We start from the raw sequence: 15,820 nt of genomic DNA, 5'->3' as shown, positions 1-15,820 counted from the left end.
CCAAAAAGCAAAAAAAAAAATAAAATTCAAAAAATAAAATTCAAAAAATAAAATAAGGCAGTAAACAGTTCCCTACCAAGTACCAACTATGATTGCGTGTATACACTTCTCTTTCCTTGTTTGTCCTTGTTCTCAGGTGATGCTTTTCCTTGGACCATCAACTTGCATCATTTTAGCGTATATACGCTTTTTGGAAAACAAGTGACATTTTGCCTAGTGGAACCCATGGGTTGTACCTCTACGCTTGCTGTTACATCTCAGAAATTGCACGCCGCAGGACCTGATACCAGACACTCATTTGTCGTCTGTCTGCATGTTGACCTGGAGTCAGTGGAGATGAAATGCTCAGACCCCCAGGTTGGTGCACTTGATTTATGAAAGGAAATTAAAAATAACGATTTAAGAACAATTGTTATTCATTTTGTTGAAGGGTTTCTCTTCGATTAAGTGTCTTAAATTATTTTTAATTGGGCTATCAAGATCAGAGTGGTTAGATTAAGAATTGCTTTGAAGTTCTCTCAAGTTTTGTAATTTAAACTCTTCTGAAAATGTAATGGTGGCAGCATAAATGCATCTTTGGCTGATGGAATGAAATCAGTTGCAGATGTAAACTTTTAAAAAAGCTGTATAGTACTTTGCTGTATCAGACAGGAAGAGTTTGTTGAAGTGATCAAGTGTAGTTTTCAATTCTATTTTTATTCAGAACTCAGCTTGCTCAGCATATAATATTTTAAAAGTCTATTATTTTTTTAAAGGCATTTTAGTAATTTCATAACATTACAATGGACCAAGCATGTTGTATTCTGCAGTTTTGCAATGTAATATAAATTCAGATCATCTAGATTTATGCAAACTATTTGACACAAAATTATGTTATTTCTTTATATATAAGTATATATGATATTTTCACATGAATATCAATGACAAATATTATTTGAAGCCATATTTTCAGATATTACTGAATCTAACAGATAAATATTGACAAATATTTATTGCACCAGTAGTGATTAATAGTCAATTTTAGGAAAGTGGTTTTAAATATAATTTTATAGTTTTTTTCATTGTTCTTTTTTCTCTTCTTTTTTCCCCCTATTTCTCATTCTACCACATACTATAAAATTTAATTTTCACTTGTATTTGTGCATTTTGTAAAGATTAGCCATGGTAATAAATTGGTCATAGCCTTACTATAAAAATGTATTTAAATGAAATATCAGGCATGTATAGTAAGTGAGCACTGTGACTAAAAATTAAGAACCTATTCCCTGTTACATGAGTAATTTTATAGTCAGTAAATAGTTTTGAGCAGTATTACATATTACAGTTTTATGACCATTTCTTATTCTTTATGGTTTATAATGATGCAGAATATAATACTTATTAAATAGCTTATCTTCTCATAGATTATGCTCTGAATACTCTATGCTCTGAATAATATTCCACTAATTATTATTTCTAATTACTCCATGAAAAAACAAAAACAGTTATTTACTACGTAAGGTATGTTCTTTAAATTTGGTTTAAGATTCTTGAACTGTGAAAAATAAAAACAAAGCCCCCCAATATAATCCACTTCAAAGTGGCTGTTATAGTTTTCCATGAGGAAAACATGCTAAATGAAAAAGGTAAGAATTCTCTGTAGAGAGATCAAAGTCCAAACTATTGGATGAAATTTCAGGAGTAAAAATACATCCCTAAAAGAAACAGAAACAACAAAGAAAACTTACTTAGAGGCAACCTGGAAAAAATATTATTAATAATAATATTTATTAATTATTAATAAAATGCAGCATCCTGGATGAATACCAAAGTCATTAGGGTTTGTGAAGGAAGTGAGACACAAAAAAACACACTACATAACTTAGAAATGTTAGTGTATGCAAACTGCATAATAGTGAGAGAAATGTATGTTCATTGTTGCTTTAGAGGCAACAATGGTGGATATAATAAAAGGGATGGATTACAGAGGCTACAAAGAAACTTTTGGATAGAATAAAAGAGTGTGTGTGTGTGTGTGTGTGTGTGTGTGTGTGTGTGTGTGTGTGTGTGTGTGTGTGATTGATTGAAGGCCCTTTAAAGCAGTATGTGAATGACTGCATGCTCTTGGGATTTATCCACCAAAATCTTTTCACACTTAGGACTTTGGGAGTAGTAGGATTGCCTACTACATGTAGAAAGAATGTTCTAGCCTTTCTGGCTAAAATAACCTCATTACCATGAATGTTTTATCTTGGATAAAACATGTTATCTTTTTATTTAAATAAAATGTCTTTGGGGCTGGCACGATAGCACAGCGGGTAGGGCGTTTGCCTTGCACGAGGACGACCCAGGTTCGATTCCCAGCATCCCATATGGTCCCCTGAGCACCGCCAGGAGTAATTCCTGAGTGCAGAGCCAGGAGTAACCTCTGAGCATCGCCGGGTGTGACCCAAAAAGCAAAAAAAAAAAAAAAGTCTTTGTCTTGGGATACTCCATAGTATGGTAATGGCTGCTGAATCTTATTAGATGTAATGCTTTGACTTACATCTACAGTTCTGGGGCATCTTCAGCTCCATCTTATTTGAAACTAAACTCAGGTTCTGTTATTGTTTAAATACTGGCCAGTTCTAAATAGAGTCAGAAGCTTGTGTTTGGTCTATAATGTTTCCTTCCTAATATCTTTCCTCTCCTTTTGTCCTTTTCTTCTTTTTTTTTTTTAATTGAATCACCATGAGATAGACCATTACAAAGCTATTCATGATTTGGATCCAGTCATACAATGTTCCAACATCCGTCACTCCATCAGTGCACGTATCCCACCGCCACTGTCCCCACTTTCCCTTCCACCAGCCCCCTAGCACCAACCAGAGAAATTAGACCACCCAGGTACTAAGAGGTTATCATGTTTGTTCGGGGTATTCAGCATTTTTATTGGGAAGCCACAGCTGGAGTAGCTTTTTTTTTTTTTAATGGAGTGGTGGCTTTGGGGTATGAATGTGATTTCCCAGGCTTCGAGAGGCACAGAGAAGTGGGGGGAGGTAGCACATCTCAACCCCGAAAAGGCCTGGAGATTTCCGTCAAACCTTCATGCCCAAATTTTATGGGTCTCTGAAAAGAGACTTGTAGAAGAGCTTGCATGGTGGCTGTGGAGTTAGTTCGTGAGGTGACAGCTGGTGCTTCCAAGAGAACAGGGAGGTATGGGGAGAGAGTCCACCCGGACTCCAAGAAAGCCTGGAGATTTCACAAAACCCATGTATCCGAATTTTCAGCAGGTTAGTATCTCAGTGAGGCCAAGCCCAAGTTGGTGGAGTTTGGCCAGGGACATGGTGGCAATTTCAGATTGTGAGAACCACCAGCTGCTGGGCCAGCACCAGACTGAGCCCCCCCCCCATCCACACCTCCCCCCAGTCTACCCTGCTCTGTTTAGCATTCATTGCACAGGTCCGAGATTAACTGTGACTTTTGATCTCTTTTGAGATTTATTTGTGGGGCTCTGAAGCAAGGCTGCTAAGTGAGTTTGTATTGCTTGGTTGAGGGTGGCGCCCACATTCGTAACTTTGGACACTTTAATTTCTCTGGAAACTTGTTCCCAAGTTGTTGGAGCTAGGCTAGAGGCACAGTCAGGAAGCCTGAAGGCACCATCAGGCCGCTGATGCGCTCGCAGCCACCAGGTTGACCTCCCGATGGCGCCTTGCCCCTGGGCCCAGTGGTGGTAGCAGTAGAGGGCCCTGACAGGGACCAGGACCCGAGCCACTGTTCTGGGCACTCTGAGCGAGCTGCAGCTACCCTTCCAGCAGAATCTGAACTGGGGGCACACACCCTTATCCTGCATCTCCAGATGGTTGGCGCTCAGGGAGGTTTTCCACCATAATATGCTGCGGGCAGCGTGGGCTGGTCCTGGTAGGAAATGGCACTGGGGCCGCCCAGTGGCTGAGCCATGGGAAATGCTGGGATTCTTTTTTTTTTTTTTTAATTGAATCACTGTGAGACAGACCCTTACAAAGCTGTTCATGATCAGGGTTCTGTCATACAGTGTCCCAACACCCATCTCTCCACCAGTGCACATTTCCCAGCACCAGTGTCCCCAGTTCCCTCCCATCACCCCCCACCCCCCACTTCCCAGCCTGCCTCTATGGCAAGCTTTCTTCTCTTTCTGTCTGTCTGTCTCTCTTTCTCTGTCTATCTATCTGTCTGTCTGTCTGTCTGTCTATCTATCTATCTATCTATCTATCTATCTATCTATCTATCTATCTATCTATCTCTATCTCTCTCCTTTTGCATTTTGTGGTTTGCAGTATTGATACTGAACAGGGCTAGGAGGACTGGTCTGTGTTTGGAATCACCCCTAAGTGTGTGGGGGGGGTTGGGGTGGGGTGCGGGTAGCGAAGCTTCAGAAGGGAGCAGGATGACAATAATAGCAGGGCATGGTCATGCTGGGCAAGACCTGAGATGCCTGCTGTTTCAGTCTTGGTGCAGTTTCTGGGCCCAGAGCTGGGCCTGGCCTGCCTGAGGAGCACCCTCAGCGCCCTCTGGAAAGTTTACCTTCATGAAGTAGACAGATCTTTAAGCAAACAAATGTCCTTTCTGGAGCCTCTTGGCTGCCCAAGCAAGGCGCTCAGGGCGGAAACCTGGGCCGCCACAATAGTTCCAGGCACCAGGCTGACTTGAAAAGTGCCTTTTAAAAGAATTGACACTTAAATTAATTCCCTGGAATCATGGAGACTTTCTGTGTGCCACGCCTTGGAGTTCAGAGCTCCCAGCACAAGCCATCTGGGCCCTTCCTGTCCCGCCTCTTCCCATTTCCCGGGGCATCCTGGCTTCTGATCCCAGGGCCTGAGGATGCGGTTAGTGGGGGTAGCAGTGGTGTTGGTTTCGTTTTGTTTTGAGAATTAATCCAAAACTGAATGGGTTATGTTTGAGAATTTGTTTCAGGCAAAAAAAGAAAATGCTCTTTTTTTTTTTTTCTTGATAAATCTCCATTAGCCAATCTCTTCTCATTGTTTTCACTGACTAAAACCCAAAATTACTTGTAACTTGCTTGGGAATTTTAAGTGTAGTATTTATGAAAAAACATTTCAATGGACCAGAGAGCTAGTCGAGAGTTAAGGCATTCGTCACGTACATGGCCAACCCTGGTTCACCTCTGGCTGGCACCACATCTGTTCCCCGATCATGCCTAGGGGTGATCCCTGGGCACAAACAGATATGTCTGAAGCAAAGCAGAAAAATAAAACAGCAACAACAACAAAAGCAGTTTTGTAATGGAATGTCTTTCTGTCAATTTAGATCATGGTTTCCTTTAAGTGGATCCTACCCCCTGATTGGGCACACTGGAACTATCCAGTGTTGCCTGGGTACAGTTAGATGTCACTTCAGCTGAACTTTTGTCCCAGTGTCTATCAGAGATTTGTTTACTTCATGAAGGTAAAATTTCCAGAGGGGTGCCAAGTGATTCTTTTCTGAATAGGGGCCTATAGGCCGAATAAGTTTGAGAATCTCTGATTTTTATAGACCTCTGCCCTGAAACATTTGAACTTTTTTTTTGCAAGTTATGCTGAATATGCTTAGGGAATGTCGGAGAAACCCTGCAGGGATGGAACTCACAAAATATTAAAGTATTTTGAAGAGTTAAAATATGCTCAAAGACTTGCTGAATAATTAATATTTGCATATTCTTGGGAGCCAGAATTAACCTAAATTTTGGAGCCCCAAACAAATCTCTTTCATGTGAAGTGTTTGTTCTTCCAGATTCTCTCTGGGCTGTGTCAGAATTACAAAGGATGACATTTTTCCCTTAGTGAATTCAGTGAATATTTATTGAATACTGCATAAAACCCAGAAGTAAGGGAAACAGTGATGATAAGATGATAAGACAACACGAAGGTCATGCCTACATGCATCAAAATCTTGAACGTATTATGACAGAATGCACAAGAGAGCCAGAATCTGAGTTTCAGCATCTCACAAGAATGATAGAAGTCAGAAAATCAGCATCTTTCAATTTTGAAAGTATCAACCCTGAATTCTAAATTTAAAAATACCTCTTATGAATGAAGACTAAATAAAGACTTTTTTACTTTAAATAATTTATCAGCAGTAAAACTGCACTTCCAAGAATTCCTTTCATTCTGAGGTAAATAAAACCATATATTTGCACATCTTTTGAATGTTTACTGGTCATTAGATTTCTCTTTTGTGAAGTCACAATTCATATTGTTGACATAAAGTTGTACTTTTTTTCCCTTACTGATAAACTTGAGTATTTGAATTGTTTTTGGCTAGTGAATTTGCTTTTATGAAAATATAATTTATCTAGATTTTTCTTAAATCCCTTAGCAGTTTGGAGTGCTTTTGTTATATTCTATAAATACAAGCCCTAAACTTTATGGCATCTGTTACCAAAAATGCTTTAGTCATAGTGAAATAGAGCTATATCTTAGCAAATTATATCTAAATGTTTATTTTATGGGTTTTCTATCTTATGTAAAGAATTTCAGGGCCTTCTAAAATAAAATACCTGTATACACTGTGGATCCTGTGGCAGTTGACCACAATAGAAGCCAACCAGATTGGCACATTCCACCTGTGTCCGCAACAGTGCAGAGAATGAGACGACACACAAGAGGACAAACATAGGCTTTCGAGTAGCCCAGGCAGCCCCGAGTGAGCTCCTCCAGAGCCATTTATTCAGGACTGCATTGTTACTGCGCCTGCACCTGGGCTCCCAGCGCATGGAGTATTCTTCAGTTGACAGACACATTAGGGGCAGTTAGTCAGCAAGTCCGAGTTCAGGAGGAACAGGAAGAGCAGAGGCTGGGACGGCTCACATAGCAGCCTATAGGGCCTCTTAAAGTGTAGGGTTAAGTCATGACAGTTTCCTGTTCTGCTTTTGCATTTGTCGCCCTCTACACCTGAAAGACCTTAAACTGTTTTATTCTACCCTTTCCTGGTGCTCGTTTGCCCCCCTGGGCACGTGCGCCTGTCCGTCTTCTTCTCAAAGTCCGGAACTGGTTTGCCCAGGGCACTGTCCCAACCTTAGGGTTTCTGCCAGGGGTGATGATATCCTACAGGATCATAGCATTTCTTCTACTGTTTTTATTTTTCCTTTGTCATTACTGACTCATGAATAGTTGCTCACTAATGTTGCTCACTAATGCATCTGTATTGTGTTTTGGTTATGTGTATATTTTGTGAGGAAGAGATTTAGATTTGTGATGTGCCCTTTTGTGACATGGGCTTCCTTGAGAATGATTAAAAACTCTGAGTATTTTCCCCAGAACCATGTGTATACACTAAATTTCACATGTACTCTCAGAAGCTTTATGTACTTTTGATTATACCCAGTAGATGAACTTTTAAAATTCATCAGTTTTAGGGAAATAAGTTGTAATCACATACCATTCTTTTCTTTCTCCATTAGAATGACATCACAAGTGCCGACTCTTTGCATTAATAAATTTGCTTAATCATTGCTTAAAGCAAAGCCGTCAAGTAGTGCTTTTACAGTAGGACTGGGAAGATGGTGCAGAGGGCTGGAGCTTGTGATTCACATTTGGAGCCCATGGTTCAGTCCCCAGCACCGTATGGTCCACAGAGCTCCTTTAGGATTAGAAAATGAAATGAAATTTCTCAGCTACCTCCAGGAGCACAGTGTTCAGTCAGACTCTATCAATGTTCAAGAGCTAAATTATCATGTTAATTCCTCAGTTTTGTTGTTTTTCAAAACCCTTAAACACTAAAGAGCATTTAGCCAAGCTAAATATTGAGAACTGTATTCCTAGGAGTGGCTTCCATGTTCTTTCCTTCACCATAAATGGCTTACCAGCATTATTCATTTCTACTTAATGTCCTCAGACACTAGTCTCTGACCTTCTAATAATCAGTGTGTTTATTTGAAAAGTCACAGAATCTATAGAATCATCCTTTTCTCCCCTCCCTTCCTGACCCCTCTCCTATTCTGCCCTCCCTTAATCTCCCCTCCTTTCCCCTCTCCTTTCTTCTCTCCTTCCCCTTTCGCCCCTTCCTTTCAGGAAACACTGTAGAGTGAAACAGCTGGATATGTCTTTTCCAGAAACTGCTCCACCTGTGGTCTCCGTTTGGTGCTTCCATCAGAAGCCAATACATTTCAATTTTGTGTCCTTGCCTATATTTGATTCAGTTATGCTTTTGACTGTAGATATTTGAGTAGTGGGTAATGGCAACTCACGGTACCTTTATTAGTAGTTTCCAGAACAATTGCAAAGTTAAAAGATGAACATTTATCTTAGTATTTTGTGGGGGTGGGGTGGGAGTAGGAGTTTGAGCCAAACCTGTAGTACTAAGTTTTGGCTCTATGCTCATGAGTGACCCCGGGATCCAATGAGGGTCACCTGCCTGCAAGGAAAGCATTTTAATACAGCCCATACGTTTTTTCAGCCCTCCTTTTGTTTTGTTTTGCTCTGTCTGGGGGACAGCCATCCCCACTCCGCTTACTTTAGCTCTCTTCTCAGGGATCCCTTGGCAGTGCAGGGGGTCTAACCTGGTGGGCTGCAAGCCTGGCAGGCACCTGCCCACGGTAATGTCTCCAGCTCCCTAGATTTTTCTTCTTTTAAAAAACATCTGCATTTGGGAGGTTTAAATTCTGTGATGGTAACTTTCTTCTTTAAAAATTAAAATATGTTAGGGCCAGAGACATAGTATAGAGGGTAGGGTGTTTGCTTTACACTCAGCCAGTCTGGTGTTGGTCCCCTGAGCACCTTCAGGAGTGATCCTTGCACACAGAGCCAGGAGGGAAAAGCCCTGGCACCAATGGTTGTGACCCCAAAACAAAAGGGAAAAAAAACTAAAGTTTAAGTTTATTTAGGTATTTACTTGGCATGTCAAGTACAAAATATACCTAGTGACATTGATGCTTGATTATATAACAGTATGGGTTAAAGAAATCAGAAGTACTGATCATAAATGCCACATTGGGTTTTTAAAGTAAATACATTGGATGTTCTTCAAAGATTTAGTATCCGTTTTCTTTGTTTATGATTTCCTATTTGTTAATTCTAATTATTTAAGGAAGTGTGAGATAATAGCTTTAAATTTGGGATATCAGCAAAAGTATTTCTTTCGAGAACAGAACTTATGGTAAAAGGAAAAAGATTTAGAACTACTTTTTTCCTAAGAGGTGCTGCTAAAATTTCTATTAGAATTTTTAAAACAAAAACAGCTATAGCCTAAGCGTTGAGACTATCACAACACAGAAGAAGGAGAAGAAAAATGTAACCCAAGTACTGTTTCATATCAAATAAGGATTGACAACATTATACTTACGCATCTGTTCTGCCCACATAAGAAGCCAGCTTTATCATCTGTATGGGTCCTGGGGCTGAAACTTCTTATAAATATGAGAATTTTGCTTTTTTTTTTAATTTCAAGTAGAATATGGCATCCAGCTGTGGATTTGCTTATATACATTGTGTTAGCATTTTTTTCCGGGCTTGTTTGATACAGTATATGGCAACATGTTGTCATACAAATTCCATGATTAATGCTTATTTATGAAATCTTGTGTAAATATCTCAGAACTTAGTCAAACAATGTATAAGTTAAACAATTTTTTTCTCTGAATATTGGAATGACAAATCCAAGGGGAATTGTAAGTTTGATAGTTTATGTTCTTTATCTAGAGAGAATTCTCATATGTAACATTTTCCTTTTACTATTTTATCCTTTTTCACAGTATTTTGCTAGATAAAAAAAAAGTTAGTTGCAGCTCTGTTTCTCACAAAGTCAGAATTTACGTGTGGAAATAACATGTAAATTAGAATGCTAATTTTATTACATATAAATCGATCACATATACTAGGATATATTTTATTTCTAATTTGATCCAGGCGTCCATTTTAGAAGCATTTCTGTTGTGATATTATTCATACATTAAAGGAAATCTGTCCTCATAAGAAGCTATTGTTAGTTATTTTCATAAAAATTATTTTTCCACAAAATATCAAGACACTTATAAACACCACAGTGGTTGTATGTAGCAAATCTCAAGTGCAAATAAATTCATGATATCTAATTGAAATCACTTAGTATTTATGTAATAATATGGAGGGGTCAAGTGATCCCTGAGTATAGAGCTAGGAGTAAGCCCTGAGCACTGCTGGGTGTGTCCCCAAAAGAGACAAAATACTATGTTTGGTTTCTCCTCCTCCTCCTCCTCCTCTTTCTTCCTCTTCCTCTTCCTCTTCCTCTTCCTCTTCCTCTTCCTCTTCCTCTTCTTCTTTTTCTTCCTCTTCTTCCTCTTCCTCCTCTTTCTCTTCCTTCTTCTTCCTTTTTTTTTTCTTGCTTTTTGGGTCACATCTGGCTATGCACAGGGCTTGCTCCTAGCTCTGCACTCAGGAATTACTCTTGGTAGTGCTCAGGGGACCATATGGGAAGCTGGGAATCAAACCTGGTTGGCTTCGTGCGAGGCAAACGCCCTACCTGCTGTGCTATGGCTCCAGCCTCTGTTTGGTTTCTTATGGGAATGATTTTGTCTTTATACCATTAGACAGTATAATAGTAAACTGTGTCATGCATTTTAATAACTGATATCATAGATCGTGCTGCAGTATCAGTGACACATATATATATATATATATATATATATATATATATATATATATATATCTTTAATTTCATGTATTTTTTTTTCTCTGGACATATTTGTTTTCATTGTTGATGCCCTAGTCCATTGTGATTAGCATTGACAGACCGTTCTCCCTCTTCTTGTGCCCAGGTTCAGCTCTTATACGAGCTCACAGATACCATGCACAGGGTGTGGCGTGACGTCCAGAAGCGAGGCAGCGCCAGTGCTCCGGCTGCCTTCCCGGAGGCGGTGTCCGGACCCGGCCCCGGCTCCCCTGTGCGAAGCAGCGTGGGCACGGCCCCCCCGGACACCAGCACGTGCAGCCCGTCCGCCGACGTGGGGACCACCACTGAGGTTCGTGAGTGTGCCTGGCAGCCCCCCGATAGACGAGGGAGTTGCCCCCCACCCCGCCCGGAGGTGACCTGGCCCTGGGGGGCAGGCAGGGTCCGAAGGCTCCCGAGTTGCTTGGCCGTGCTGGCCAACTTGAAAGGGTGGGCCCTTCCGCTCACTCCGGGTGTTGTGATCATTCTCCCCGGATGGGGCCCCTGTGCGCGCTGTCTGCCCTGTGTGAAACAGGGTTGCTGTTGTTCACTCTCAGAGCTGCTGGCCAGCCCCCCTCCTTTTGAAGCTACATCAGACACTAATTAAAATGTAAAGGATGAAAGAGAGTGAGTTAAGATACAGCAATACATTTTTATATAAGTGCAATGGCAGGATTACTTTAGAGGACACAGTGAAGAAACCAGATAGATAATCCCTGTGAATATGTCTAATGCGAATAGACAGTCTGTGTTCAATACCACACGTGGTTTAATGGCTGGGGAAATGATTTTCTATAATATTGACAACTCTTGGTAAAGTTTTGGACAAAACAAAATTCACTTTTTTAGTTACATTTCTGGATTTCTTAGTATACAATAAGATCATGAAGGAATGCAAAACTAAAATGAAATAAATAAAATAGTGTTTCAATTTAAAACAGTTTTATGCCCAGATATTTCTGAACAGGATTTTAACCTACTTGAAAGTTTATGGGATACTTTTCATCTTCAGGACCGTGCTATTAATCAAAGACTTCCTCCTCTTAACCCTTACTTGCCAACACTTGAGTTAGCCAAAACAGCCATAATCATTTTTAACATGCCTCCTGTATGACTAAACTTTTACCTCCAACCACTGTAAGTGATAAGATAGAACTTCCATTTTTGTTTTTGTATAAAGACTCCATTTCTTCTAGAAAGGAAATTAATGGCAAAATAGAGAATGGCGTTGGGTGGGGGAGTGGGGAGGTACAGAGAGATCGACTGCAGGTGAAGTGCTTGCCTTGTACACACACACCCAGCTTTGATCTCAGGCACCTTCAGAAGAGACACCCGAGCAGAGAGTGAGAAGTCAGCCCTGAGCACACCCAAAACAAAGAAACAGACAACAAAACAGAATGGAAAAGATAATCAAACGAAACTGTAAATTTCCTTCCTTTCTTTCTTCAATGAAGGAGAAAAAAAAATCAATAAAAGGGGCAATTTATTTTTGTACTGGTGCTTTAAGACAGGGGAGGTAACTCTTTTTGACCCTGTGTATGCAACTTCTCTGTCTTTGCTTGCTACAGTGACTTAAATTATGTTCCTTTCCCCTGTCCCCAATGAGGAATATAGAACTATTGGAAATGTGCCCTTATGAAGTCAATGGGGGAATTCCCCTTCTAGAATCACTATTGTGATTTCTTCCTTCATGATTACTAATGCTAAAATGCAAGAGCTTCTGTGATAAAGAAAATGAACTTTGTAGAATGTAGTAGTTTTTAAATTCTTTTCCCCCAAAGACCCCTTTTTCATAAGCTGTGTGTTAAGATTGGACAGGGTAGCCTTGTGAAATACTTTATGATAGTCTTATCAAAGCTTGAGATGGGAAATTATGAGACAGAGATAGTACAAGTGAAATCGAAATTTGGAGTGAAATCTTGGAGACGTTTCAGTAGCCAAGTGGAGAGTGTTCTGTTAAACAGTGGAATGACATGGTGAGCACAGCTAATTATTTTTAGAAAGTTCTTTTAGAAAGAGACATTTCATAAGACATCATGCATCCAGAAAAAACAAGGCTTCAGGGGATGGTCCCGCCTGTTGGTCATCTGTGTAGGGACTGTCACTGGCACAGCACAGCACAGAACAATAGTTCTCTCTCGACTTGCACAGGCCCAGCTGCAGAGAAGGACATGTGACCTGCTGAGAGGAAAGGAGACGAGCAGGTCCTGCAGTTTCAGTAGCTCAAGTGACAAGTTTGTGCTCTGGGATCTTTGAGTATTTACAGAGGAAATAACATTGGAGATGAATTTTAATACAAAAATACAATTTTGTGAACAATTTTGTTTCAGTAGCCAGCTATAATTGACAAGACGAATATTGTCTGCATAGGCCAAAGTGAGGAAGAGAGAAAAGTACCAAAGGTAGAGGTTTTCTCAACCTCTGAAAAAAAGAAATTAATTTTGATTTAAATATTAGTTCTTTTCATGAGTACACTTAATTTTTTTTTTGTTTGTTTGTTTTGGGGGGATGTCACACTTGGCAATGCACAGCGGTTACTCCTGGCTCTGCACTCAGAATCACTTCTGGCCGTGCTCAGGGGACCATGTGGGATGCTGGGAATCGAACCCAGGTCGGCCGTGTGCAAGGCAAATGCCTACCTGCTGTGCTATCGCTTCAGCCCCGACTACACTTAATTTTAACTGAGAATTTTTTTTTCCCTTAATTGGCTTCTAAAGATTAACAGTGAACATTCTTTTAGTGAATTTGTTTTGTGCTATCTGTGGCTTTGATCTGCTTGGAAAAAGATGTGAAAGTGAAAGAATCTTAATGTAAAGTCTTTTTAATATTCAGTAAAGGGCATCTAAGGCAGCTTCTGGAAGGTAGTAGGTAGTTGGTGGGAGAAGGTAGCAAATAGCGTTAGCATACACCCTTTTCTCTTGTTTACATAGTGGGTGAGGAAAGAGGTGGGCGACCTCTGGCAGGTTTGTGGATCTGAGAGCGACAGTCCCCTAGGAAGCTGGACCCTGAGAAATATCTGAAAATATTTCAGCTGGTTTGTTTTCCAAAAAGGGTAGGAGATTTTTGTGAAGAATATTATTACATGGTGATCAGTATTATAACATTGATCTAAAAATACAGCCTTCAACTTAGAAGTATTCTTGAATTAATGTTTAATTTATCTTCTTGCTTTCAAGAAAATATCCATGTGAAGATCAAAATTCACTGTGTGTGTATCAGAGTTTAAATTTCCCTCTTTGAAAATTTACAGCTAAGTGAGTGACATCAGAGAATACAGTCACTGTTTCCTCCTGTGTGTAGGAATACTTCACTGATGACTCAGTCTATGCAGTTTAATTTATCCAGAATGAAGATTTGTGCTCAAGCTTTCATTTCTCACTTCCCTTGTTTATGGTGCTCCACAGACAATGCGCAATGGCCTTTGTACTGTTCATTTCTTTTATTTCGAGCTCTAAGATGGGGGGCATATTACTACGAGCTTTTCATAGCTTTTGATGCTTCCTTTCCAGCAGGTCCGACTCTGGGGGTGGAAATTCCAAACAATAGTGAGATTTTTTTGTTTCTATGTAATCAAAGTAAAGAGAAAGTAAAGTGAAATTTATCAGCTACACAGGCGGGGTGGGGGACTGGGGGGGTGGGGGGGAGGTTCACTGTGGTTCTTGGTGATGGAATATATGCACTGGTGAAGGGATGGGTGTTCGAGCTGAAAGCTTTGTAACTTTCCACATGGTGATTCAATAAAAAATAAATTAGAAAAAAAATATGTCCATAATTTTAATGATTTTGTATATTGTAATTAGTTCTTTCATCACTAAAGAAGCAAACTCATGGGTGGGGCTAGAGAGGTTCATGGGGTGCACGCATGCACAGATTTCATTTTAATTTATTCAGAAGCCTCTCTCTGTCTATTTAGACTAGCAATTCCTGGAAAGTTCTAGTGTCCATTGCCCTTCTTGGTAGTTATTGTCCTGTTATTTCTTACAGGAAGATATTTTATAAATGCTGCTATGTGTTAACAGCAGGGTGCATACAGTTTTAAAGATGTGCAATATAGTTTAGAGTCACTACACCAGTGTTGCTTTGCTTTTTACTTGTCATTGCACAGACAGAAAGTGGTATTTGTGCCTAAAGTTATTAGAACAGTTCTAAGTATGTCATTGGCTGCCTCCTCACTCCGGGTTCTACCTAGAAATTCTTCAGGTCAAGGGATCCGTATTTTCACACAGTGGTCACTCCTATTGTGTATCTCAGCATGCTGGTTAGGAGATTCTGACTTGCAGTACTTCTGTGATAAATGTTTTCTGAACACCATTGTTGTTTCCCTGGTAGCAGAGGGTTGGATTTAAATAAAAATGTTACACTAGAATTACTGTGAAATTGTATCTCATTTTCTTCCCTGTGACTGCTGTATTAGGCTGTATCATCAGGATGCTCGAACCTTCTCTATGCAGTTATGCCTCATGTTTAGTGTTAAGCCTTAAACTGAAATAATGTGATTATTTACTCCGTAATTAGTTAAGAAAACCTATTAGCAAGTTGCATGCAGCATAGGACTAAATATACCTTTTTACTAGTAAATTCCAATGGCGTCTGTCTTAAACACTTCTTGTTAAATTGAAAGTGTGTGAGCAGAAATTTGCCTATACTTACAACCTTTGCAAAACTTTTAGCTTTATATATTTTAGTGCCCACTAAGCAAAGCATTTTGCAAACTCTCTCCTTTTGAACCTGGGCACTCCTCACAAGCTGTGCTCGGGGACTTCGGACACGCTGATTGGATGCTAGGGCCCACGTATGCAGTACTCCTCAGGCCTTCTGGTGCTCGGGGCACCACAGTGCTCTACCAGGCAGTGCTCAGTGAGCCTATGGTACCGGGGAGCAGAGCATTTTCCCTAAACTTTGCACTGTCTTCTGGCCCCAAATCAGTATCTTAAAGTGGGTAGTAGGATCATTTTTCTTCTACAGTGCAGAATTTGTGGCTGCAGAAATTCAGTGATTTGTTTGAGGTCATATTGATTAGTGGTTTCCAACCACTGGTCCCTGCAGGTCCACAGAAATTTCCCCCAGGTCCTTGACGAAATTATTGCCTCTTTACTGAGAGTGGTTTTCAACACTGGTCTGTGAACCAGAGCCACCCCGGGTGTTAAAAGATTGGAGACTCCTCCTGCTCTAGAGATACATGGCAAAGCCAGAGTGCAAA

At 40.2% G+C, this 15,820-nt stretch overlaps 1 protein-coding gene across 6 annotated transcripts in view; it reads left to right on the top strand.

The window, feature by feature from the left end:
- VPS13B (vacuolar protein sorting 13 homolog B) overlaps positions 1–15,820 on the top strand; it is a 645,914-nt gene that overhangs the window by 324,296 nt on the left and 305,798 nt on the right. For all 6 annotated transcript variants that reach the window (XR_008628450.1, XM_055125276.1, XM_055125277.1 and 3 more), the window contains exons 23-24: positions 137–357; positions 10,730–10,933. Coding sequence is in view for 5 of the 6 variants with exons in the window: in XM_055125276.1 (XP_054981251.1) it covers positions 137–357; positions 10,730–10,933 (425 nt within the window). In the remaining variant the exon portion in view is untranslated. The remainder of the gene's footprint in view (positions 1–136; positions 358–10,729; positions 10,934–15,820) is intronic.

This window comes from Sorex araneus, chromosome 2, assembly GCF_027595985.1.
Source record: "Sorex araneus isolate mSorAra2 chromosome 2, mSorAra2.pri, whole genome shotgun sequence".
Taxonomy (NCBI): domain Eukaryota; kingdom Metazoa; phylum Chordata; class Mammalia; order Eulipotyphla; family Soricidae; genus Sorex; species Sorex araneus.
Note: the sequence above shows the minus strand (reverse complement) of the source record. Positions and strands in the feature narration are given on the sequence as shown.